The sequence below is a fragment of the Rana temporaria genome, chromosome 1 (assembly GCF_905171775.1).
Source record: "Rana temporaria chromosome 1, aRanTem1.1, whole genome shotgun sequence".
Classification (NCBI taxonomy): domain Eukaryota; kingdom Metazoa; phylum Chordata; class Amphibia; order Anura; family Ranidae; genus Rana; species Rana temporaria.
In genome coordinates, this window is record NC_053489.1 from 317,801,512 (window position 1) to 317,825,948 (window position 24,437).

Sequence of the window (24,437 nt, forward strand, 5' to 3'; positions counted from 1 at the left end):
TAGTAGTAAATGCTTTAATAAACTAATATTTGAGATAACACTACAGAGGCAATGTGGAAAAAAAAATGTAAACGTGCCGTTAAATAAGCAAGGTTTTCCTGGCCAGAAATGAAAAAAAGATATGTCCTTGGTCAGTGTAACAGTTTAATCATTGTAACGTTTTACTGCAAAATCCAACAGTCTCCACTGCTATTTAGCTCAAACCGACTAGATGTACATTATAGACATTTATGGTAGACCTCCACTGCATTGTTCCTGGCCCAAAAGTTCTGTGACAAAGGAATCCATTACCATCCAAAGGCTCTTGTCCACACTGCTTTCCTTTTGAACTCTGGAAGGCCCCTTAGGTTAATAAGTGTAGCTAAACAGAAAAGAAAATCCAAATTATTTGGTCATTCAAGCTCAGTAGCAACAGAGTACAGTAATCATTGTGATATCCATTACAAGGAAAAACAAGGATCAATCAGAATATCTGAATTTGTCCAGCCTAAGTTCATATAACAGAGATGAGTGCACCAACCTAAATGGATATGACCAATTACAGTGATCCACTGATTGGTCCACATATCTTCAGTTTTTACACAACATCTATAATTGTAGCTGTAAAAAACAACTAGATTCAAATGTGTGGAAAGCATCAACATTAACAGATCCTAATAGTTTTTGTTGTCTATGTGTAAAATATGACAGCATCAGGCTCGAGGGAACACTGCAGACCACCAAGCTCTGAGGAAAGGGGTACGCCCCTGAAACGCGTCAGCCCTAACCACGGTCACAGATCGAAGCAAGTATCGTGTTCGGCCGATGGTTTTGGACTTCTGCTGTATTGTCTTTTAAGGCCTGTTTTTAACACTCTATTTGTGAGTATAATGATTTATTTTACAATTTTAATAAAACTCATCAATCAGTATCACACTAGGTTGGTGCGCCCTCCGTTCTCTTTTTTCTTTTTCAGCATCAGGCTTTACCACTTACTATTATGAGGAAAATAAACGTATTTAAAATCATATTTCTCCCTAACGTTCTATATATATTATCTAAATTTCCCTATGTATGTATCTAAACGAGTCTTCGGGCCATAGACTCCATAGTCTTGACTTTTCTTTGGGGCTCCCATACTCCCTGATTGTCTTTAACTACTCTGAAGTTGACCTTGGCTTTGGGAGGGGGCCAACATTGCCGGATTGAGAGTTTACTATTTTGCTTCTCAACTAATCTATCTCCATTGGCGTTTTTTTCCCAAACGCCAGAGGCAGCGGTAGCTACTTCGTAAAAAACCTTACTTAATATGGTATATAAGAAAGAGATCCTGGGGAAGGAGGTGGGGAAAGTTTTATCTCTACCTGGGAAGATTTTTCATTTATGTTCCCATAATCTAGTTGATATGCCCCTGTATAGGTCCCCAAATAATCCGCTTTCAACCCTTCTTTGGGAGAGCTTTATAAGTTGGAAGGAGGAGCTTTATGGTCCCGTTATGTTCATCACTTATACCTAGATAGACAATTTTGTACCTTTGAGCAGTTATGTAGGGGCATATGGGATTCCAAGGACTTGACATTTAAAATACACACAGCTTTGACATGTAGCGACAGCTCAGTTTGGGGGAGGTGCGGTCCAGTTACAAAATGCTAAACTGGAAGCAGTTCTGTTGGATCCAGATCAAGCTAAATTGGTTTCTAGATATTATATGGCCCTGGATCCTTGTAATTCCCACCTGGTCGAACGAGCTAAGGCTTGTTGGTCTAGTATTGGACCGAAGTTGTCTGATGAGCAGTGGGGTGAGGTGCCTGCCACGTATTTACCCACAGTTATTGCCTCACTGATTGGATGATTCAATTACCATATTTACACCAGACAAAAGAGGGACTCTGCGTTATGTCATGAATGGCAGTTTTGTAAGGGTACCTTCTTTCACATGGTTTGGGAGTGCTAAAACTTGAGGCCTCTATAGTCTCAGATAACAAAGTTAATAGCTGACACCTTTGGATTCCCTAATATATGTAACCTTTTTTTAGGTCTTTTGGGAGTTATTGAGGATGAAACGATGGGCGGTGCTACAAAACTGTTTCTCATACCCCTGTTTTTCATAATTGCTCTTATGTTTTCTCTTGTGTGTGGTTTTTATAGGTTATTTTATGTTTTTCATTGAGTTAAACTTTAAAATGTTTACTGGACTAAGCAGAATACGCTGGTCCCAAGTTTATCTTTTGAGTTTGGATGATGTTTGTTTATGTCATCATTATGTAAGCATCCTCAGATGCAATAATTTTTTCTTGTACTTTCATTTACATGGGCAAACATATTGTAATGAAACTGATATTCTTTGTATCTTCCGATTTCTAGTAATAAACATTAATTTAAAAATAAATGACAGCATGTGTACTACTATTATATTTATAGAATTATTTAACGTTATATGTAGACATACAGGCAGTCCCTGAGTTACGAACGGGGTTAGGGACTGTAGGTTTGTTCTTAAAGTGGATGTAAACCAGAATACATTTTTTATTGTTTTGCTGTCACAATGTAGAGTATAAGATTTCCTATCATCTGTGCCCAGTCTTGCCACACAGAGTTAATCCAGCTCTGAGCAATCCTCTTTTCTTTTTTCAGTGAGATAAACAGACAAACAGGAGAAAACTTTTGTCCGTTCTTCCCCCTTGCTGTGACTGACAGGTTATTTACATATCTCATGCACTAGCTTGAGACAGGCATTATTTTTTTATTTCCCACCCCCACTCCTTTTCTGAAGTCATGTGGTTACTTTTCTGGATTTTGACTGGAAGTTGGTGATCGAAGCAGAATTTAGTGTAAGGAATACACAGGAGAAAATGCATGTTGACAAGGGGAGTGTAGAGGTGGGCGGGGAGTCTACTGACATCACGACTCCACCCACCGATCTCCAGACAACAGATCCACCCACAGAATCTGCAGTTTTTCAGTTCTTAAGACAGACAGAGGGGAGACATTTGACAGGTAAGGATACATGCAGGAGGCATGTATATCCTTATTAGGCTTGTCCCGATACCACTTTTTTAGGACCGAGTACAAGTACCGATACTTTTTTTCATGTACTCGCCGATACCGAATACCAATACTTTTTTTTATGTCATGTGACAATTTTCAAACCGCAATACAGACTAATGATATGAAGAATGCTTATTACATTGGTGGTCATTAGGAAGAATGTTCCTTACATTGGCGGTCAGTGGGAAGAATGTTCCTTACAATGGTGATCAGTGGGAAGAATGCTCCTTACATTGGTGGTCAGTGAGAAGAATGTTCCTTACATTGGTGATCAGTGAGAAGAATGTTCCTTACAATGGTGATCAGTGGGAAGAATGTTCCTTACATTGGCGGTCAGTGGGAAGAATGTTCCTTACAATGGTGATCAGTGGGAAGAATGCTCCTTACATTGGTGGTCAGTGAGAAGAATGCTCCTTACATTGGTGGTCAGCGAGAAGAATGTGGTCAGTGAGAAGAATGCTCCTTACATTGGTGGTCAGTGGGAAGAATGTTCCTTACATTGGTGATCACCATTGTAAGGAACATTCTTCCCACTGACCACCAATGTAAGGAGCATTCTTCCCACTGACCACCAATGTAAGGAGGTGGTCAGTGGGAAGAATGCTCCTTACATTGGTGGTCAGTGGGAAGAATGTTCCTTACATTGGTGATCAGTGGGAAGAATGCTCCTTACATTGGTGGTCAGTGAGAACAATGCTCCTTACATTGGTCGTCAGTGGGAAGAATGTTCCTTACATTGGTGATCAGTGGGAAGAATGCTCCTTACATTGGTGATCAGTGAGAAGAATGCTCCTTACATTGGTGATCAGTGGGAAGAATGCTCCTTACATTGGTGATCAGTGGGAAGAATGCTCCTTACATTGGTGGTCAGTGAGAAGAATGCTCCTTACATTGGTGGTCAGTGGGAAGAATGCTCCTTACATTGGTGGTCAGTGAGAAGAATGCTCCTTACATTGGTGGTCAGTGGGAAGAATACTCCTTACATTGGTGGTCAGTGGGAAGGATGCTCCTTACATTGGTGGTCAGTGGGAAGAATGCTCCTTACATTGGTGGTCAGTGGGAAGAATGTCCCCTTCATTGGTGGTCAGTGGGAAGAATGTCCCCTTACATTGGTGGTCAGTGGGAAGGATGCTCCTTACATTGGTGGTCAGTGGGAAGAATGCTCCTTACATTGGTGGTCAGTGGGAAGAATGTCCCCTTCATTGGTGGTCAGTGGGAAGAATGTCCCCTTCATTGGTGGTCAGTGGGAAGAATGTCCCTTACATTGGTGATCTGTGGGAAGAATGTCCCCTTCATTGGTGGTCAGTGGGAAGAATGTCCCCTTACATTGGTGGTCAGTGGGAAGGATGCTCCTTACATTGGTGGTCAGTGGGAAGGATGTCCCTTACATTGGTGGTCAGTGGGAAGAATGTCCCCTTCATTGGTGGTCAGTGGGAAGAATGTCCCTTACATTGGTGGTCAGTGGGAAGAATGTCCCCTTCATTGGTGATCTGTGGGAAGAATGTCCCCTTCATTGGTGGTCAGTGGGAAGAATGCTCCTTACATTGGTGATCAGTGGGAAGGATGCTCCTTACAGGTCTGTGTGTGCATGTCTCAATTCAACTTACCCGCCTGAGGCCTCGCTCTGCTCTCTCCGCCCGCTCTACGCCCCCCGCCCCTCTCTCTGCCCGCCCCTCTCTCCGCCCCTCTTCCGCCCCTCTCTCCATTTCGTCACTGCACATCTCTCTGCCCACTAAAAAGTATCGGACTGGGCATCTGGAGCATTTGTGTGAGTACAAGTACTCGCGCAAATGCTTGGTATCGGTATCGTAACAACCCTAATCCTTATAGATCAGCACTATGGCAGTAGATTAGAAAGGATGAGAGTGGGTTTACATCCACTTTAACTTAGGTCGGATGTTCGTAACTCAGGGAATTCCTGTACAATATGCTGGATTTCTGGCATATAAGAATCATTAAGATATTGTATTTAAGAACCATTAAAGCAACAAAACACACAGAGTTGGCTAAATCTCTGTTTAGGCTTGTAATACTACCTTTTACAGTAAATGGAAAACAACAGATGATAGCCACTTGGCTTTCATTCAGCATTTATTAACAAACTCACTTTTGATCAATAGCCATTGTGTTTATAGAAACACCGATTGCACATACTGTATTATATTCTTTGTGTTCAGTGCTTACAGAAATATGGATGATAACTGCATTCGCTGTAGCCCTTAATAAACATTTGATGGAATAACTATACAAGTGCACTCACGTTAAATCACAATGTACTCCAGCCATACTAATAATTAGTAACATATACTAAACCTTTCAATGTTGTTCTTGAAGATTTTGACAAGGCTTCCTCTGGACTTTCTAGAAGAGTCATCAGCCAGTCTATAAACTTAATAAAAAATAGGAAATGTAAAAATAATATCTTAGTACTTTCTTATTTAACATGTAGGGGGGAACTCAAAGCATCTACGGCTATTTTCAGGGGGAAGTTTTCTTTGTGTCCAAGTCAGGCAAACATGTGTGCATTACCAACATGAATGTCAAATTCAGGTAGTTCCAACCACCACCATTTTAATAATCTGTCACTATGTTTGTGACAGAATTACCACCAGTTCTTATGCCGCGTACACACCGTCGTTTTTTGTGATGAAACAAAACAACGTTTTTAAAAACGTCATTTAAAATGATCGTGTGTGGGCTTCACATCGTTTTTTGTCTTCTAAAAAACGACCAAAAAAAATTCGAACATGCTTCAATTTTTTATGTCGTTTTTCAAAATGTCGTTCTTTGGGTCAGAAAAAATGATGGTGTGTGGGCTAAAACGACATTTAAAACGTTTTTAAACCCGCACATGCTCAGAAGCAAGGTATGACGCAAGCTTGAATGGAACAGAGTGCCGTCGTACGTGTTGTACGTAACCAAGCTTTGCTAGAGCATTTTCAGAAAACGATGGTGTGTGGGCAACGTCGTTTTTAAAAATAAAGTTTGAAAAACGTCGTTTTTTTTTCATGATAAAAAACAACGTTTTTTTCCAAGACAAAAAACGACCGTGTGTATGCGGCATTAGATGAAAAAACTGGTGGTAATAAAGACCAATCTCTGAGCTGCCATACAAAAATACACCAGTGCTCATAGTGAATATACACAAAGTGGCATGGGATACTGGTGTTGTCATAACCCAAATATGGCAATTTCTATATTTGGGAAAAGACAAGTCATAGGGGAGGCGGAACCGATAGGGAAATATTCCCCATAGCCACAATACTGTTGGTAGGGTGAAGCCTGATGAGGAACGGAGAGACTAGTTCCCCATCAGTCTGATCAATATTCCTATCGCACACAATCCTGGCAAAAATGGCTCATAAAATGGTGGGTGCTGCAACGATTACCATTTGGGTTCTGGAAACATCAAACAAGCGTACATATTTGCCAGCACACCATAGATTAAAAACTTTTTGGACGGAAGTTGTCAATGAAAAAGATCACATCACAAGGGATAGTGCAACGTTTCGGAGCCACGCAGGGCCCCTTCGTCAGGCTTGTGATGTGCTCTTTTTCATAAAAAACTTTTTGGATGGAAGTTGTCAATCCATGGTGTGCTGGCGAATATGTACGCTAGTTCCCAATCAGTTCTGCCTTTGTTTTAAATTAATAGCATATTGCAGATAATGGATTCAAAAGTACCTACTGGTACCGAATAGCGGCTATGAACCTGCCCACTTGTTATGCGTTGTAAATTGTAGTTGTAAAGGCATTGTTACATAGATACATACAATTATTCTTCTGTCAGGTAGACCACTTGCTGCTTGCCTGAGATAAAGCTAGAACCAAATGCAGGGTCCAATGTCCGATGCAAGAGGAACAACATCACTCTGAGGTTGAGTGTTGTGTAGGTCTTCAGCAAAGCAAATGTTAGCTTGAAGTTTAAACATGGCTCCCTTTTGCTTGGTTACCGATATAGCTATGGGAGGAGTACATTCTGTAGTGAAGTCCTTATGGCAAAAGGACAGAAGGAAGTGCCCCAGTACCTTATAAGGGCTCTAGACGGAAGTGGCGGTAAAGTGTGGGATCAGTGGTGCTATGAAACATCTGCTAATCCACCTGACACCAAGCTCTGAATAGCTGAGTTTTTGCACCAAGTTTTAAATGTTTACACTGTACATATAAATGAATACATTCCAAACATAGCCCTAAAGTTAAATAAAACACATTTTATTCAAAAACAAAAAATTTACTTGCAGCTGCAATAGACAGCAAGTCCCGGCAGCAGGTGCAAGGAACAGGACATGTCATGTACCCCCTCTGTACTTAGATTAGGTTTTTTGGGCATACGTCAAAAAAAGTAAAAAAAATCCACAATTGATTCTATGGCAGCAGACCCAGAACAAACCAGCACCAAGTGGAAAATCACATGCTGTAGGATAGTGAGCTCTATCTGTTCTGAGTTAATGCCAACTCTTTTCTCTTCCACTTGAAGTAAAAATTAATCATGTATAGTAACATTTGAAAGGTTGTATTTTCTTTCAGACTAGGTTCACACTAGTGCGGGGCGTGCATCCCGGATTTGCTCAGGCACGGCAGCCCTTTAATTTGAATGGGCCGCTGTGCTGCTTAAACGGCACAAAACAGGTAAATGCACCTTTTTAAAAATGCTGCCACAGGGAAACCACTTGTCTTTTTGACCATGCGGTTTCCACACCGCGATCCTGCTGCAGGCTGAGATGAGCTGGGGTTCCATTCAGAATGAATGGCAGTCCCACATGTCTCACAAGAGCACTGCAATTCGGCTGCCGGTATCAATGCAATTCCCACAACCAGAACGCATAGCACTAAAATAAGGGCACATTTTTCAGCATTTCAGACACAAATATCGGTTTAGATAAATTCCACATGATGACCATGCAATGCAATAATATCACAATAAAGAGTAAAAGATAAAATAGGTTATTATCAGATTGAGTAACTGGAAGTAATACCTTCTGTGTGTGTTCCTTCCAGGGCTCTTTGGCTAATAATAACTGTAGACTTAATGGAAGGGCAGTTAAACACTCATGTACAGTCACAATATCCAGGGATTGGTTTGCTAAACAGCCAGGGGTAAGTGTGGCTTCATTATTACATGGAATCCAGCTACCATGAACTCCGAGCAGTAAAGGAGTTGCATGATCAGCCCAAGCCACTACAGATGCTGCAAAAACTTGCAGAAAAAAGTCCAGTGCCTGCAAAAAAGAATTAAAGTAAATTGAAAAATACAATTTCTTTGCTCTTTTGCCCTAACTCAGAGACATTCATGTACCTCACTGAGTGAAACATTGTGCACTGGGGTGGACCGATAAGCTATATTTCTTATGTGACTAATGAGGTCAATCAGCCATTCCATCCTCTTTAAGACACCTGTAAAATGGTTAAAGCAAAACAACATAAAATTAAAACTCAATAGTGCACAAACCAATCAACAAAATGCATTTGTGAATTTTTATGAATCAAGCCTGCAGCGTTTTACATTTCATTTGACACATAGAGGCACATGAAAAGCCACCAATTTTCTCTATTCCTGCACACTTTTGCTGAATGCATTCAGGTCTTCAACTGATATTTACTAAAGGGCTTTCAACTGTTAAAAAAAAATGTTAATGCATTACCCAACACCAACAACCACTGAATTAAAAGGTTGCTGTACTCTAGTTACATCAACCAATTCGATAGATTTAAAAGACAGGGATGATAAAACACATCCAGCCTTGCTCAAAATCCACCTCATTCATTTCAGCATTGACCATCAGGGTGATGTTGTAATTATTACTGTACATTGACTAATCACAAAATGTGCATATTGAAGTCCAAATACAAAGCCATGTAAAGTTCATACAAAGCCATTTTAAGCATTTGGACCTCACCAAATCACTGTAAAGGCCGTACACAGGACTGGATATTCCGACAACAATTGTGTGATGGACGTGTTTTGTCCCCCAACGAACACCCTAAGACCACTGGGGTTGCTTGCAGCACTACTCCTAATGGTGCCAAAGTCTGCAGCCTGGAATTCTGTTGCCCTCTGGCCATAGAGTCTATCTATTGATGTCCCTCACTGGAGTGATCACTCTCCTCTTAAACTCTGTCAGGTGGCCAGTTTCTCTGTTCCCCTGAGATTTTTTACTACAGGCATGCAAGACATATTGGCCAAAAACACCAGCTTATTTGTGGACTCTGACTGCAGAGGCCTCAGATGCTGAGTCTTTGTTGGATTCTGGGTCGTTCCAGTCTTTGCCTGTCAAGCTTGCCCCCTGAGCGGTCCACTGCTATTACTACTAAGTTAAGAAACTGTTTTAGTCCTTACTGATTCCGTGCACAACATTCTAGAACTAGAGGACTAGTCTGCTGCTTCTACTAGTGCCGTTTCCAGTCTTGGTTCCTGTGAAAATGACAACACAGGTATACCTACCTGTATTCTGGTGGCTTATAAGGCGTGCTTGATAGAAAGCCTGCAGTAACATCCAGATAATGGTACGCTTCTCCTTGTTTTCTGCAGCTACATTAATAATATCACCCAAGTATGACAATTGCAGACGTCCCTGAGAAATCAGATTTAATTGCACAAATGTGGATTTCCTAATATTCACCTGTGCATCAAAAACAGAAGTTGAACAAAAGGCAGGAAAAAAATGATAAGTGGAGCCATTTTGGCAAAAAGAATTCACTGCATATCAATACAGATAGACTCCCTCTAGAAGCCTAGGATATCAATTTACCTGGGAAATGCAGGTTATTCGATCAATTTCACTATCAGCCATTTCTGAGATGCATTTTGTAACTTCAATATACAGGTCCACGTTTGTTTTCTATATCCACAAGAAAAAAAAAATGAATACATCAGAATTGCCATTATACAGGAGTGAATCAGGAGAATTCATACAGAGTGTCTGAAGCCAGCCATAGATAATACGATTATATATATATATATATATATATATATATATATATATATATATATATATATATATATATATATATACACAGTGAGGAAAATAAGTATTTGAACACCCTGCTATTTTGCAAGTTCTCCCACTTGGAAATCATGGAGGGGTCTGAAATTGTCATCGTAGGTGCATGTCCACTGTGAGAGACATAATCAAAAAAAAAGGAAAATGTGGAGAGACCCCCTAAATGGGGCTTTAAAGGCAACAAAAATATATAGTAGTCATAGTAGTCAAAAAATGAAGTATTTTAATATACAAAGTAGAAATTATACAAAATGAAAATTATACATATAAATTGTTTAAAAACAGTACATGGATGGATGTCATTGAAAAGTAACGTCCATGAAGACGTACACGGCCCTACGCGTTTCGGATTACCCTTCATCAGGGGCCGAAATGTGTGTAGTCAACATATATAGGAACCACTTTTCTAAAAAACAGAAAAAATACATATGTTACAAATATTACAAAAATGAAAAATGGCAATAAATACATCAAAAGGTGCAGATAAAAACACATACCACTCACAGCGTTTAATCAACCCTGCGCATCCCAGAAAAAGGACACCACTGTCAGGACGCAGAAGATTCCTCTGGATGGAAAATAGGAGGAAGGAAGCCGGCGGTGCAGAATCGCATATAGCAAGATCTCAAGCCCTTATAGTCCCAAAGTGACATGTAATAATATACAAAACCTGTCTATAAATAAAGGACAGGATGAGTAAGAATATAGTTAAATACTAAACCATTTACAAAAAGAAATATCTAAAATATATATAAATAACTGCATACCTGAGGTTTGCAGAAGTGTGTCAATATTATATTTGGCCAAAGGTGTCAGTAGAGAGCTAAGCAAAGCTCCAGCCTGTGAATACAATGGATGGCAGATAGGAACAGGCATTAAAATAGAAAAACACAAGTGAGGATTGAAGGCCAAAATGAATGGAGAGGTCTAGAGTAAATGGTTGCTTACATGGGATGGACACTCAATATAGCCCAAGGACGTGCCGCTAGTACCACTGCCGTCCAGCAGTGTCTGACATTACTGGGCGGCTGAACGTTTTTATAGGGAAGCAGCAAGGCGGGCATTAGTATAGTGGGGGTGGTCCGAGGGATCAGGCAGGACATGATAGGCCAGCTGTAATGAGGGGATGGTGATAGACAGACGCAATTGCGTCATGACAAAGGGGCGTGGCCAGGCGGGACGAAGAGACACTGGCAACACAGCGCCGCCCAAAAGGGCGGAGTCACGACACATAATGTCGTCGCAGTATCGAGGAAAAGAAGGGGGCGTGGCCGAGCGGGGCAAAGAGACGCCGATCATAAAAACAGAACCATAACAGCGCCGCCCAGAGGGGCGGAGTCACGGCGTGTGATACGTCGTAGTATCGAGGGAAGGCAGGAGAAAACTGCCAAATGACAACCCGACACAAAAATAAAGACAGAACAATTGCTGGATGGGAATAGGCTATTGCAAAAGAAGGGGGCAGTACAAAAAGGAAGGTTACAAGAAAAATGTCTGCAGATTGTCAAGCCCAGACCACCGGCTTGTTTCCGGTGTTCTCGGCTTCACAACAATTGAATACACAATTAACTCTTGAAGGACTAAGACCAACAATTACTGAAACCACTGATATGGGTTTTTTTCCCCAAGTCCTTCCAACATCGCAAGGCACGTAGAATCACCATGCGATCCTTCCGATCACCCTGTGTCCAACACAGGCATGGATATTATCAATCTTTCAAACTACCACCTTTCCAATGATGAGAGGACCTTATTGATGAGAGGTCTAACTTTTTGCCCTCAGGCACCCTTAGATACCTTTGAGCTTACAAAAGATATTCATCTGTTTGCTAGAAAATTGCTTCTAAAGAGCCTATACTCCAAACCAAAAAAAGAAATCTCCTATGCTAGCATTCAACAACATAAAGATGATCTTGATCTACTCTTATCGCTATGTGATGAGGTGGACCTGGTAGATTCCAGTGGCCTATCGGACCTCGAAGATCTGATGTCCGAATTTACTTCAACTATACCCTCTGAACCACCACGTAACATATTAAAAAACAAATCTGATAAGTTCCCCCCCCTACAAATGAATTCCAATCTAGCTGCCTTTGTGACCCTCACTACGGCTGAGATTAAGAAACTACATAAGTTTCGGAATGCTGGACGTATGACTTACCAACCTAATGAGGCACTTGAGAAACTAAAAGAATGTCACCAGCTTACTATTAAGCCTGCTGACAAAGGAGGGAACATTGTGATTCAAACCAATGATCAGTACAAGAGTATGTGTCTAAAGATCCTTTCTAACAAGGACTGGTACACTCCCATCCCAAAATCTACTATCATCAAATACGAAACCGAGTTTTATGCTCTGGTGGATGGGGCGTTCTCCCAAGGCGCAATTAACCAAGACACGTGGGAATTTATACGCATTAAATACCCTAAAATACCTACTTTTTACTGTCTACCTAAGGTCCATAAGGACATTGTCAACCCACCAGGGCGACCCATTGTATCTGGCAATGGTGCGCTAACTGAGAATCTCAGTATGTGGGTTGACTCCCACCTCAAACCTTTTGTACTGCACCTCCCATCTTATATAAAGGATACCATCCACCTCTTACAAAAAATCCAGCATTTCAAAGTATCTCCAGGAGCACTACTGGTAGCGATCGATGTGGAGGCTCTTTATAGCTCAATCCCACATTCTTTGGGATTATCTGCTATGAAGAACATTCTCCTCCCCATTTTTCGGGGAGATCGTAGGCTTGGGGAATTTCTCATTATGTCACTTGAATTTATACTTTATCACGGCGTTTTTTCTTTTGATGGCTCCCACTTCCTCCAGGTACAGGGGGTTGCGATGGGGACTTCTTGTGCCCCATCGTATGCCAACCTGTACCTGGGGGAGTGGGAGAAGCTATTTTTGACCAGCACCCCTGTACAACCCTTCATTCATCTTGTATCGGGATGGTACCGATACATAGATGATGTTCTTATGATCTGGGAGGGTTCCATTCCAGAGCTTGAGCTGTTCATGACCATCATGAACCGCAATGATTTCAACCTCAAATTCACAATGAATTTTAGTAGCTCTAGAATTGCCTTTCTTGATGTTACCTTGATTAAAGGTCCTGATGGGACCATGTCAACGGGGCTTCACAGAAAACCCACAGCGGGTAACACCATTTTACACGCCAGCAGTGCCCACCCTTCTCCATTAATAAAATCAATACCTTATAGCCAATACCTGCGCCTTAAGCGAAATTGTTCGACGCAAGAAGATTTCCTTCTAGAGGCGGCAGGATTAAGAGATAGGCTATTACTCAGAGGTTATTCTAAGAAAAACTTAAAAAGATCTTTTCAACGTGCCAATGGGCATTTACGGCCACTCCTTTTGACTAACAAAGAAAAGAAGTCCTCTGATAACAACGAGGGTGTTAGGATAATTACCAAATACCACACCCAACACCAAGTAACTAGAAATATTTTGAAACGGTTTTGGCATTTGCTTTTGATCGATCCCCAATTGGGACCGTTCGTATCAAAGGAACCGTCGATTACGTATCGCCGAGCCCAATCACTTAGGGACCATCTCGTGACAAGCGAGTATAAAGGTACCTTTAGATGTGATCCATGTAAGAGGAAAGGCACCTTCACTTGTGGAGGGTGCTCTATTTGCCGTTATATCAATTCCGATCGGCAAATTGTCCTACCTAATGGTCAGCTCCATAAACCCAGACACTATGCCAATTGCAAAACCTTTGGTGTAGTGTATTTGCTAACTTGCCATTGCAAGAGGTTTTATGTGGGCAAGACCAAACTACCCTTTCACAAACGGGCATCCCGTCACCTGCATGCCATGCGTACGGCCAATCCTGATCTACCCCTCGGGCGTCATATTCTGACTGAACACGATGGACACTTTCTTGGGGTCAAATTTTTGATCCTTGACAGAGTCCATCCTAACCCCAGAGGGGGTGATTGGAACAAAATTCTGTTACAACTCGAAACCCGTTGGATTGCGGAGCTAGAGGCCAACCACCCTCCGGGTCTAAATGAACAGATTAGCTTTAGACCCTTCTTGGAGGGCTTTTCATCTGGGGGGTGTGAGAAAGATTGATATGAGATTAAATTGTTTGGTGTTTTTGCTTCTTTGTATTTTGTATTTTGCATTCCATGTTTCTCGTTTTTTTGCTTTCATCTTTGTGCTCATATTGATGATTTAAATATTTACTATCATGTCCTTGTATCCCCTGCGCATTCCCATTTTCGGGGATTTCAGTCAGGCCCAGAATTGATGTCCGAGCGGTGTTTGTCTCGCTATATATAGCTGGGCGCACGTAAGCCGTCCCCCTCTTATGGGACGGCTTTCTCAGACCTGGTCCCCCCGCACCTTTCAGGTGTCGTTTGACCAAGGGTCTATACCTGCGCCCATAACAGGGACTTGGAAATTACAGGGGTCATTATCTATTCCCCCTTGAGTTTCCTATATGTCCCTGGATCTCTCTCCCCTTTGTCCTTGTCCACATATCTACTAACTAAATATATTTAATTATTTGCTGTGTGTCCTTGGCCTATCGCATTTAGAACTATGCCCTTTGTATATTCAAATGGTTTTGTCTAAAGTTTCATTCTCTATCATATACTCTGTGCTTGGTATTTTTTCCCCAGCAGTTTTTGTAACCCACAATTACTTTCTAGTAAGACGTTTTCTGCAGACATTTTTCTTGTAACCTTCCTTTTTGTACTGCCCCCTTCTTTTGCAATAGCCTATTCCCATCCAGCAATTGTTCTGTCTTTATTTTTGTGTCGGGTTGTCATTTGGCAGTTTTCTCCTGCCTTCCCTCGATACTACGACGTATCACACGCCGTGACTCCGCCCCTCTGGGCGGCGCTGTTATGGTTCTGTTTTTATGATCGGCGTCTCTTTGCCCCGCTCGGCCACGCCCCCTTCTTTTCCTCGATACTGCGACGACATTATGTGTCGTGACTCCGCCCTTTTGGGCGGCGCTGTGTTGCCAGTGTCTCTTCGTCCCGCCTGGCCACGCCCCTTTGTCATGACGCAATTGCGTCTGTCTATCACCATCCCCTCATTACAGCTGGCCTATCATGTCCTGCCTGATCCCTCGGACCACGCCCACTATACTAATGCCCGCCTTGCTGCTTCCCTATAAAAACGTTCAGCCGCCCAGTAATGTCAGACACTGCTGGACGGCAGTGGTACTAGCGGCACGTCCTTGGGCTATATTGAGTGTCCATCCCATGTAAGCAACCATTTACTCTAGACCTCTCCATTCATTTTGGCCTTCAATCCTCACTTGTGTTTTTCTATTTTAATGCCTGTTCCTATCTGCCATCCATTGTATTCACAGGCTGGAGCTTTGCTTAGCTCTCTACTGACACCTTTGGCCAAATATAATATTGACACACTTCTGCAAACCTCAGGTATGCAGTTATTTATATATATTTTAGATATTTCTTTTTGTAAATGGTTTAGTATTTAACTATATTCTTACTCATCCTGTCCTTTATTTATAGACAGGTTTTGTATATTATTACATGTCACTTTGGGACTATAAGGGCTTGAGATCTTGCTATATGCGATTCTGCACCGCCGGCTTCCTTCCTCCTATTTTCCATCCAGAGGAATCTTCTGCGTCCTGACAGTGGTGTCCTTTTTCTGGGATGCGCAGGGTTGATTAAACGCTGTGAGTGGTATGTGTTTTTATCTGCACCTTTTGATGTATTTATTGCCATTTTTCATTTTTGTAATATTTGTAACATATGTATTTTTTCTGTTTTTTAGAAAAGTGGTTCCTATATATGTTGACTACACACATTTCGGCCCCTGATGAAGGGTAATCCGAAACGCGTAGGGCCGTGTACGTCTTCATGGACGTTACTTTTCAATGACATCCATCCATGTACTGTTTTTAAACAATTTATATGTATAATTTTCATTTTGTATAATTTCTACTTTGTATATTAAAATACTTCATTTTTTGACTACTATGACTACTATATATTTTTGTTGCCTTTAAAGCCCCATTTAGGGGGTCTCTCCACATTTTCCTGTTTACCAGGGGTGTTGGCAACTTCTGGAAATCACACTGAGATGTTCCATTTATGCTAATCAAAAAAAAAGAAATCCAGAAATCACAATTTATGATTTTTTAACTATTTATTTGTATGATACAGCTGCAAATAAGTATTTGAACACCTGTCTATCAGCTAGAATTCTGACCCTCAAAGACCTGTTAGTCTGCCTTTAAAATGTCCACCTCCACTCCATTTATTATCCTAAATTAGATGCACCTGTTTGAGGTCATTAGCTGCATAAAGACACCTGTCCACCCCATACAATCAGTAAGAATCCAACTACTAACATGGCCAAGACCAAAGAGCTGTCCAAAGACACTAGAGACAAAATTGTACACCTCCACAAGGCTGGAAAGGGCTACGGGGAAATTGCCAAGCAGCTTGGTGAAAAAAGGTCCACTGTTGGAGCAATCATTAGAAAATGGAAGAAGCTAAACATGACTGTCAATCTCCCTCGGACTGGGGCTCCATGCAAAATCTCACCTCGTGGGGTCTCAATGATCCTAAGAAAGGTGAGAAATCAGCCCAGGACTACACGGGAGGAGCTGGTCAATGACCTGAAAAGAGCTGGGACCACGGTTTCCAAGGTTACTGTTGGTAATACACTAAGACGTCATGGTTTGAAATCATGCATGGCAGGGAAGGTTCCCCTACTTAAACCAGCACATGTCAAGGCCCGTCTTAAGTTTGCCAATGACCATTTGGATGATCCAGAGGAGTCATGGGAGAAAGTCATGTGGTCAGATGAGACCAAAATAGAACTTTTTGGTCATAATTCCACTAACCGTGTTTGGAGGAAGAAGAATGATGAGTACCATCCCAAGAACACCATCCCTACTGTGAAGCATGGGGGTGGTAGCATCATGCTTTGGGGGTGTTTTTCTGCACATGGGACAGGGCGACTGCACTGTATTAAGGAGAGGATGACCGGGCCATGTATTGCAAGATTTTGGGCAACAACCTCCTTCCCTCAGTTAGAGCTTTGAAGATGGGTCGAGGCTGGGTCTTCCAACATGACAATGACCCGAAGCACACAGCCAGGATAACCAAGGAGTGGCTCTGTAAGAAGCATATCAAGGTTCTGGCGTGGCCTAGCCAGTCTCCAGACCTAAACCCAATAGAGAATCTTTGGAGGGAGCTCAAACTCCGTGTTTCTCAGCGACAGCCCAGAAACCTGACTGATCTAGAGAAGATCTGTGTGGAGGAGTGGGCCAAAATCCCTCCTCCAGTGTGTGCAAACCTGGTGAAAAACTACAAGAAACGTTTGACCTCTGTAATTGCAAACAAAGGCTACTGTACCAAATATTAACATTGATTTTCTCAGGTGTTCAAATACTTATTTGCAGCTGTATCATACAAATAAATAGTTAAAAAAATCATACATTGTGATTGCTGTTTTTTTTTTTTTTTGATTATGTCTCTCACAGTGGACATGCACCTACGATAACAATTTCAGACCCCTCCATGATTTCCAAGTGGGAGAACTTGCAAAATAGCAGGGTGTTCAAATACTTATTTTCATCACTGTATATATATATATATATATATATATATATATATATATATATATATTAGGGCTGTGCGTTAAACGCGATATTAACGGTGTTAACGCAAACCCATGTTAACGCCGTCAATATTTTTGTCGCGCGATTAACGCGGGGGGGCTCGGGGTGGACGTGCAGAGTGTGCAGCGGCGCGGCTTACCTTCTCGCTGGATTCACAGGCAAGTTACTCACCTTGTCCCTGGATCCAGCGATGCCACCCCGCTGTGTGATCGGCGATGCCACCCCGCTGTGTGATCGAGCGGGTCCTCCTTGCTTGGCGGGTCCTCCTCGCTTGGCGGGTCCTCCTCGCTCGATTCACAGTGTCTGTGTGCTGCCGATCTCCGTTCCCTGCGACGTTACGACGCACGGGAGCGGAGAACGGCGCCAAATTCAAAAAAGTAAACAAACACAATACACACAGTATACTGTAATCTTATAGATTACAGAACTGTATGTAAAAAATACACACCCCCCTTGTCCCTAGTGGTCTGCCCAGTGTCCTACATGTACTTTTATAAAATAAAAACTATTCTTTCTGCCTGAAAACTGTAGATTGTCCAAAAGTGTCCCTTTATGTCAAAAATGGTTTTAGATCAGCTAGAAAACAGCGATCATAAATTATAATCACTTGCAGAATTGTGCGATATTTGTGGGGAAATTCGTCATAAATTAGATAGATTAATCGTGAGTTAACTATGACATTAATGCGATTAATCGCGATTAAAAATTTTAATCGTTTGACAGCACTAATATATATATATATATATATATATATATATATATATATGTTGATGGGGGAATCACTGCCACAGAGCCATTGTGTTAGAGGAGGCCTTAATTACCTCTAGATTCATTACCTCCAAACTAGAGGTAACTGTTTAACTTGCTACATTATTAGCCCCACTTTGGAAATGTGGGGCTATTAGGAGCTACCTGAATCTGACGCACTTTTTAGTAAACTTATTAAAACAAGTGACAGGGAGTTGAATCTGCTACAGGGTATTTTCAAGGGCCGTAGGGCCAGAGAAGTATTGGTAGGGATTTATTGAATTCCCCCCCCCCCCCATTACGCTTTAGGTTCATTAGGGAATATTTCATAAAAAATCTTTTTAAAAATAGGTGGTAACGTGGCTGACCTGGCTCGGGCGCCTGAGGCAACAGTAAAAAAATCATGAAAAAAAAAAAAAGACCTTTGAAAGAAGCCTCATATGAAAGCTACTGCTCTCTAAAGCTGGCCATACATGGATCAAAAAAAATATATATCAGCCAAATTTTGTTCCATGTATGCCCATTTCTGTTTGTGAGGAGTTGATCTATTGATTGACTCCTTCCAAACAGGACTGTCTGTATATTTCCAATTGGGTGCAGCGTTGATCAGTGTATTCTGGCAGTGTAGGAGTCCCTCTGCCAGAATACAATAGTGCAGCTAAGGGATTCCCCCATCCACCTCCAATGTGTGGAAGAGAGAATCAGTTTGTTTTTTTGATCAGCTGGCTGGTCAAAAAATAAAAACAATCCATCTATGACCATCTTAACTCCTGGGCCACATACTAGTTCTGTGCCAGAGCTTGCAATAAAGTGAATTCAATTTAACTACATTTCCCTGGAACTATCGGGTAATTACAGCTTTCAGCCAAGGCTTCCACTAGAATTTTGCTTCCAAGCAGATTCCCTTTAAAAAATGGTCTAAAAAATGTCAAAGGAAGTCATGCTTTATCCTTGTTTAGCCCACCTCTGGCATCTGCAGTTTGCTTAGGAAGAAAGCTGGGCCAAAAACAGTTTCTATAATTCTTTATTCAACATTTGCTACAATTGTTAGAAGCAAACACATAGATTTGTTTTAGGATAATGGAACCTGCACCTCTACTTCTGAGTCCTCTGTATAATAAGAAGAAGGAGATCCTAACCTCCCACATCTCTACATTTTGGCTCAGAGCATGATCAGCAAGATTGTATCTGCGGTGCTATCTTATATTTGTATAGGATGACACTTTATGAGCATATTTATGTCACAGTTTATTTGCTTGCAAGGAGGACGCAGATGACACAAACTATTTTTATTACTTAAAGATTCAGGAAAAAATCTTCCCTAATTGTGGAAAGACAGTGAACAATCTCCATTTCCCTGGAAAATGCCTTTCTTACAGCTGGAAATAAAGATCACCAATATCCTTCCTTTGAGGTACATAGGTGTCAAGGGTTGAACTTATATTTTTGCATTTAGTTGGTTTATAAAGCTTAAAGCGGAGTTCCAACCACAATTAGCATTTTTTAAATGTATGTCCTTTCATCCTGCGTTTTTATAATATAAATCCGGTCACTTACTATTTTACAATCCGCCGCCGATCCGCATAGATATTCAAAAAAGATAGTTTATAAAACTATGTCCACACCGTTGTCATTTTGCTTGTGGGCATTGTGAAGCCTACAGGCACTTACTTCCTGGAAGTCTTGGATGGGGAGTGATAATTGCACAGCGCACTGCTTCCTGGGAAATGATGACACATATTTCCCAGGAGCATTAGAGGGAGATGATGTCAGGATCCTAGGTGATTTCAAATGCAGATTTCCTGGGACCGCATAGCAACAGGCATTTCCAGATGAGTAAAAAAAATATATATATATATATATATATTTTTTTTTACTTTTTTAGGTCTAATGAGCACAATAATGATAAAAAATGTTGGGATGGAAACTCCACTTTAAAGCAACTAGAATATAAATGCACTAAATAGAGCTGTGTGTACCTGGATGACATCTGGTAACAGCTGATAGATCCTCTCTGTGGTTTTGCACAGAAAACTCCAGCAGGCCTGAGAGGGGTTGGGGAGCTTCATAGCCTGGGTCAGGCCCAGCAGAATATTCCTGGACATCTCTTTGTTGTAGGTCTTTTTTTGTGCCTCAAACGGTGCAATCATGAATACATCTGCAAAGGATTGGAGCTTATCTTCAGAGACATGCTTAATCCACAGAGATAGTGAGGTAAGCAGGTAGGAACAGGTATGCACCTATAATGCAAACAAATAAATCCCACATTAGGGACACAAGAATTCATTAAAGCACAAGATTTCCATTAGATTGCACTATGTACTAGTTTTTAAAGCGGGGGTTCACCCGTACATAACACTTTTTACCCTTAGATGGATGCTCGTTTTGTCTAGGGGAATCGGCTAGTTGTTTTAAAATATGAGCTGTACTTACCGTTTACGAGATGCATCTTCTCCGCCGCTTCCGGATATGGGCTGCGGGACTGGGCGTTCCTATTTTGATTGACAGTCTTCCGAGAGGCTTCCGACGGTCGCATCCATCGCGTCACGATTTTCCGATAGAGCCGCACCGACCTTGGGCTTCTTTCGGCTACTAGCGATGGATGCGACCGTCGGAAGCCTCTCGGAAGACTGTCAATCAAGAAGGAACGCCCGCTCCCGAAGACCCATACCCGGAAGCGACGGAGAGGATGCATCTCGAAAACGGTAAGTACAGCTCATATTTTAAAACAACTAGCCGATTCCCCTAGACAAAACGAGCATCCATCTAAGGGGAAAAATTGTTTTATGGGTGAACTCCCGCTTTAAGATTAAAAATGACGTTTCCAGTGCACTAAATGTTTTACTACACAGTGTAGGTAGGTTTGTGATCATATTATTAATATATGTGTTATCTGTATGTAAAGGGAAATTAACAAAAACGATTACATTCCTTCAAATGTAAATGCTGTTAATATGTGAAAATGTACAGTGGTAAATTAATTTAATATATGTAGTAATTAATTTAATATACTTTATTTATTGGCGTATAACACTCTATTTTTTACCATGAAAATAGAGGGTAAACTGTGCCTGCGTGTTATACGCAGGGGGGTGTGGAAAGTTTTTTCCCTGAAATTTCCCTCTTAAAGTTAGGGTGCGTGTTATACGCTGATAAATATGGGTATGTATTTCCTTTGTGTGTTTAGTGGTTTGTCTGATGTTCATCTTTATATTTTAAATATTTTAGTTTGTGTGCACAATAATATCACTGCAATTTTGGGTCCTAACAGTGAACAGGAAGGAAAAACTCACAGTAAGACTGTAAACTAAGGGTGGAACCAGCCACATTCCAAGGAGAACAGCTGCATTCTGGGAGGACTCGGCCTGAGTCACTGCTATCTGCACACATAGTTTCTGAATTTCTTCACCTGTTAAAAAATACAGTAAAACAAACTCGGTAAACCACCCAAGAATCAGCAAAGGCACTATGTAAGAAAATAAATAGTGACAGATGTTTGTGCATAATATATTTTCACTAAAACTAACAATACTATTACTAGCATATCTAACTAATAATGTACTACTCATTATTTTAAAACTTTTAGCTTAACAAATATCACACTGTCCACTGGTCATGAAACTATAAATTAGAGAGAGTGCCACAGACACCAGAAGTAGATTACAATTTTGGAATGGCCCATCCAGAGCCCAGACCTGAATCCAATTGAAAATCTGTGGGGCGATCTGAAGAGGGCTGTGCACAGAAGAGGCCCTCTGCAAAGTCAAGATGTGCCATGCTGATAGACTCATACCAAAAATACTGAGTGCTGTAATAAAATCAAAAAGTGCTTCAACAAAAGTATTAATTTAACCACTTTATTACCCGCGTATTGTCATATGACGGCTGCAGGAGGGATCTCCTATCCTGAGTGGGCATCATATGACTTCCTGGGCTGCCCCGCCGTCTAGGCGATGTCTGCCGGGCACCCATGATTGCCCGTGAACACAGCAGGGCCGTGGATCTGTGTGTGTAAACACACAGATCTATGTCCTGTCAGGTAAGAGGAGACCGATGGTGTGTTCCCAGTACAGAGGAACACAGATCTGTCTCTTCCCCTTGTGAGTCCCCTACAGTTAGAATCACTCCCTTGGACACATAATTAACCCCTTGATCGCCCCCTAGTGTTAGCTCTTCCCTGCCAGTCACATTTACACAGTTATCAGGGCATTTTTATAGCACTGATCGCTGTATAAATGTGAATGGTCCCAAAAATGTGTCAAAAGTGTCCGATATGTCCGTCGCAATGTTACAGTCACAATAAAAATCACTGATCGCCACTAGTAAAAAAATAAAAATAAATAAAAATGCCATAAATCTATCCCCTATTTTGTAGATGCTATAACTATTGCGCAAACCAATCAATATACGCTTAGTGATTTTTTTTTACCAAAAGTATGTAGAAGAATACGTATCGGCCTAAATTGAGGAAAAAAAATATTTTTTTAAATTGTGATGTTTATTATAGCAAAAAGTAAAAAATAGTGTTTTTTTCAAAATTGACGATTTTCTTTTGTTTAAAGGGCAAAAAATAAAAACCGCAGCGAAAAGAAACCACCAAAAGAAAGCTCTAGTTATGGGGAAAAAAACATAACAGTTTCATTTGGGAACAGTGTTGCATAACCACGCAATTGTCATTCAAAGTGCGACAGCGCTGAAAACTAAAAAATGGTCTGGGCAGGAAGGGGGTGAAAATGCCCTGTATTGAAGTGGTTAAAGATATGCACAAGTATGCAACCATATTATTATTTTTTTTAATTTTGAACCCGGCCTAATGATAGTAGTGAGTTTGGGATCTCTCCATAAGGGCTACACTAATGCCGTCCTCAACATGTTTTACCAACAATGGCTTCCTCAGGAGGAGTGTTGCTGGTAATGAATATGCTGCATACAAAATAATAAATACACAAGTATAATATATTCTCACTCATTTCTATTTCAGAACCACAATCTATGTTTACCCCATCTACCATCAATTTCAATGACACTAGCTGATTAGTTATTGTGGATTACTAAGGGTAACACGGGCAATATTTCATCAGAAAGGTTCTACTGTATCTGTAAATTCTAAATTACCAAAATTGAGCCTCATTAGTGGAGCAAGAATGGATGCCCAGTTGATAGGAGGATACTGATATCCATCAGCTGCTGCAGCGATTGAAGACATGCACACCTTGACCAGAGAAGTAGGGATCAGTTCAGGACCTACAATGAGTGATACAAAAAGTAACATAACATACCAAAGAATTTTACTTATTTCTTATTTGAAAACAGAGAATGCAGAGTGACAGAGAGATGAGCACATTACATTACACATTAGAGGTGCTGCCTCTCTTTGAACTGTCGTAAATAATAATAATACAAAAAAAAAAGACTTTTCCCCTGCAAGGCAATGTTATAATGGGCTAGTATGCATTGCATACCACCATATTATGTGAAACTTGCCTTAAAACAAAGCCTTCCAGTGGTGTGCTGTCACTGCTGACAGGGCTTCCATCTTCACCTAATCTTCTTTCTGAGTTCGAGGGCCCCTGTCCTTTGAATGGCCGAGCCACAATGACGTCACTGTCATGGTTTAAAGCACAAAGCTCTGAAGGAACGGCACAAGCATGCCGTTCCATCAAAGCGCAGGTGCCGGTGACGTTGTCGGCTGCTACACAAGTAAACATTTCCTAAATAGTGCACGTTTAGGATATATTTACAGTACCTACAGGTAAGCCTTATTACAGGCTGACCTGCAAGTAAAATAAACTAACTTTACTACTACTTTAACATCTTACCTTAAGGGATAAGTCCACCTTTCATAACATGTTACATCCAAATTCAGGGTGTAACATGTAACAAACGGACTGGCCCCCACGCCCCCGGCTCCCCAATCTTACAGCTAGCGGGAGTGTTCTCAGTAAAAAAAAAACGTGGCTGAGAGGGGCTCCGTCCGCCCACGTCATTCATTCACAGTCCTCCATGAATG

The 24,437-nt window shown here is 41.2% G+C and overlaps 1 protein-coding gene across 1 annotated transcript in view; it reads right to left on the bottom strand.

Moving 5' to 3' along the window:
- Window positions 1-24,437, bottom strand: part of FOCAD (focadhesin) — a 268,287-nt gene continuing 243,850 nt past the window's right edge. The window contains exons 36-44 of the mRNA XM_040359573.1: window positions 23,543-23,671; window positions 21,721-21,836; window positions 20,407-20,667; window positions 9,777-9,866; window positions 9,470-9,647; window positions 8,324-8,421; window positions 8,004-8,246; window positions 5,341-5,416; window positions 1-361 (exon numbers count right to left, since the gene is read on the bottom strand). Coding sequence (XP_040215507.1) covers window positions 288-361; window positions 5,341-5,416; window positions 8,004-8,246; window positions 8,324-8,421; window positions 9,470-9,647; window positions 9,777-9,866; window positions 20,407-20,667; window positions 21,721-21,836; window positions 23,543-23,671 — 1,265 coding nt within the window. The 3' untranslated portion in view covers window positions 1-287. The remainder of the gene's footprint in view (window positions 362-5,340; window positions 5,417-8,003; window positions 8,247-8,323; window positions 8,422-9,469; window positions 9,648-9,776; window positions 9,867-20,406; window positions 20,668-21,720; window positions 21,837-23,542; window positions 23,672-24,437) is intronic.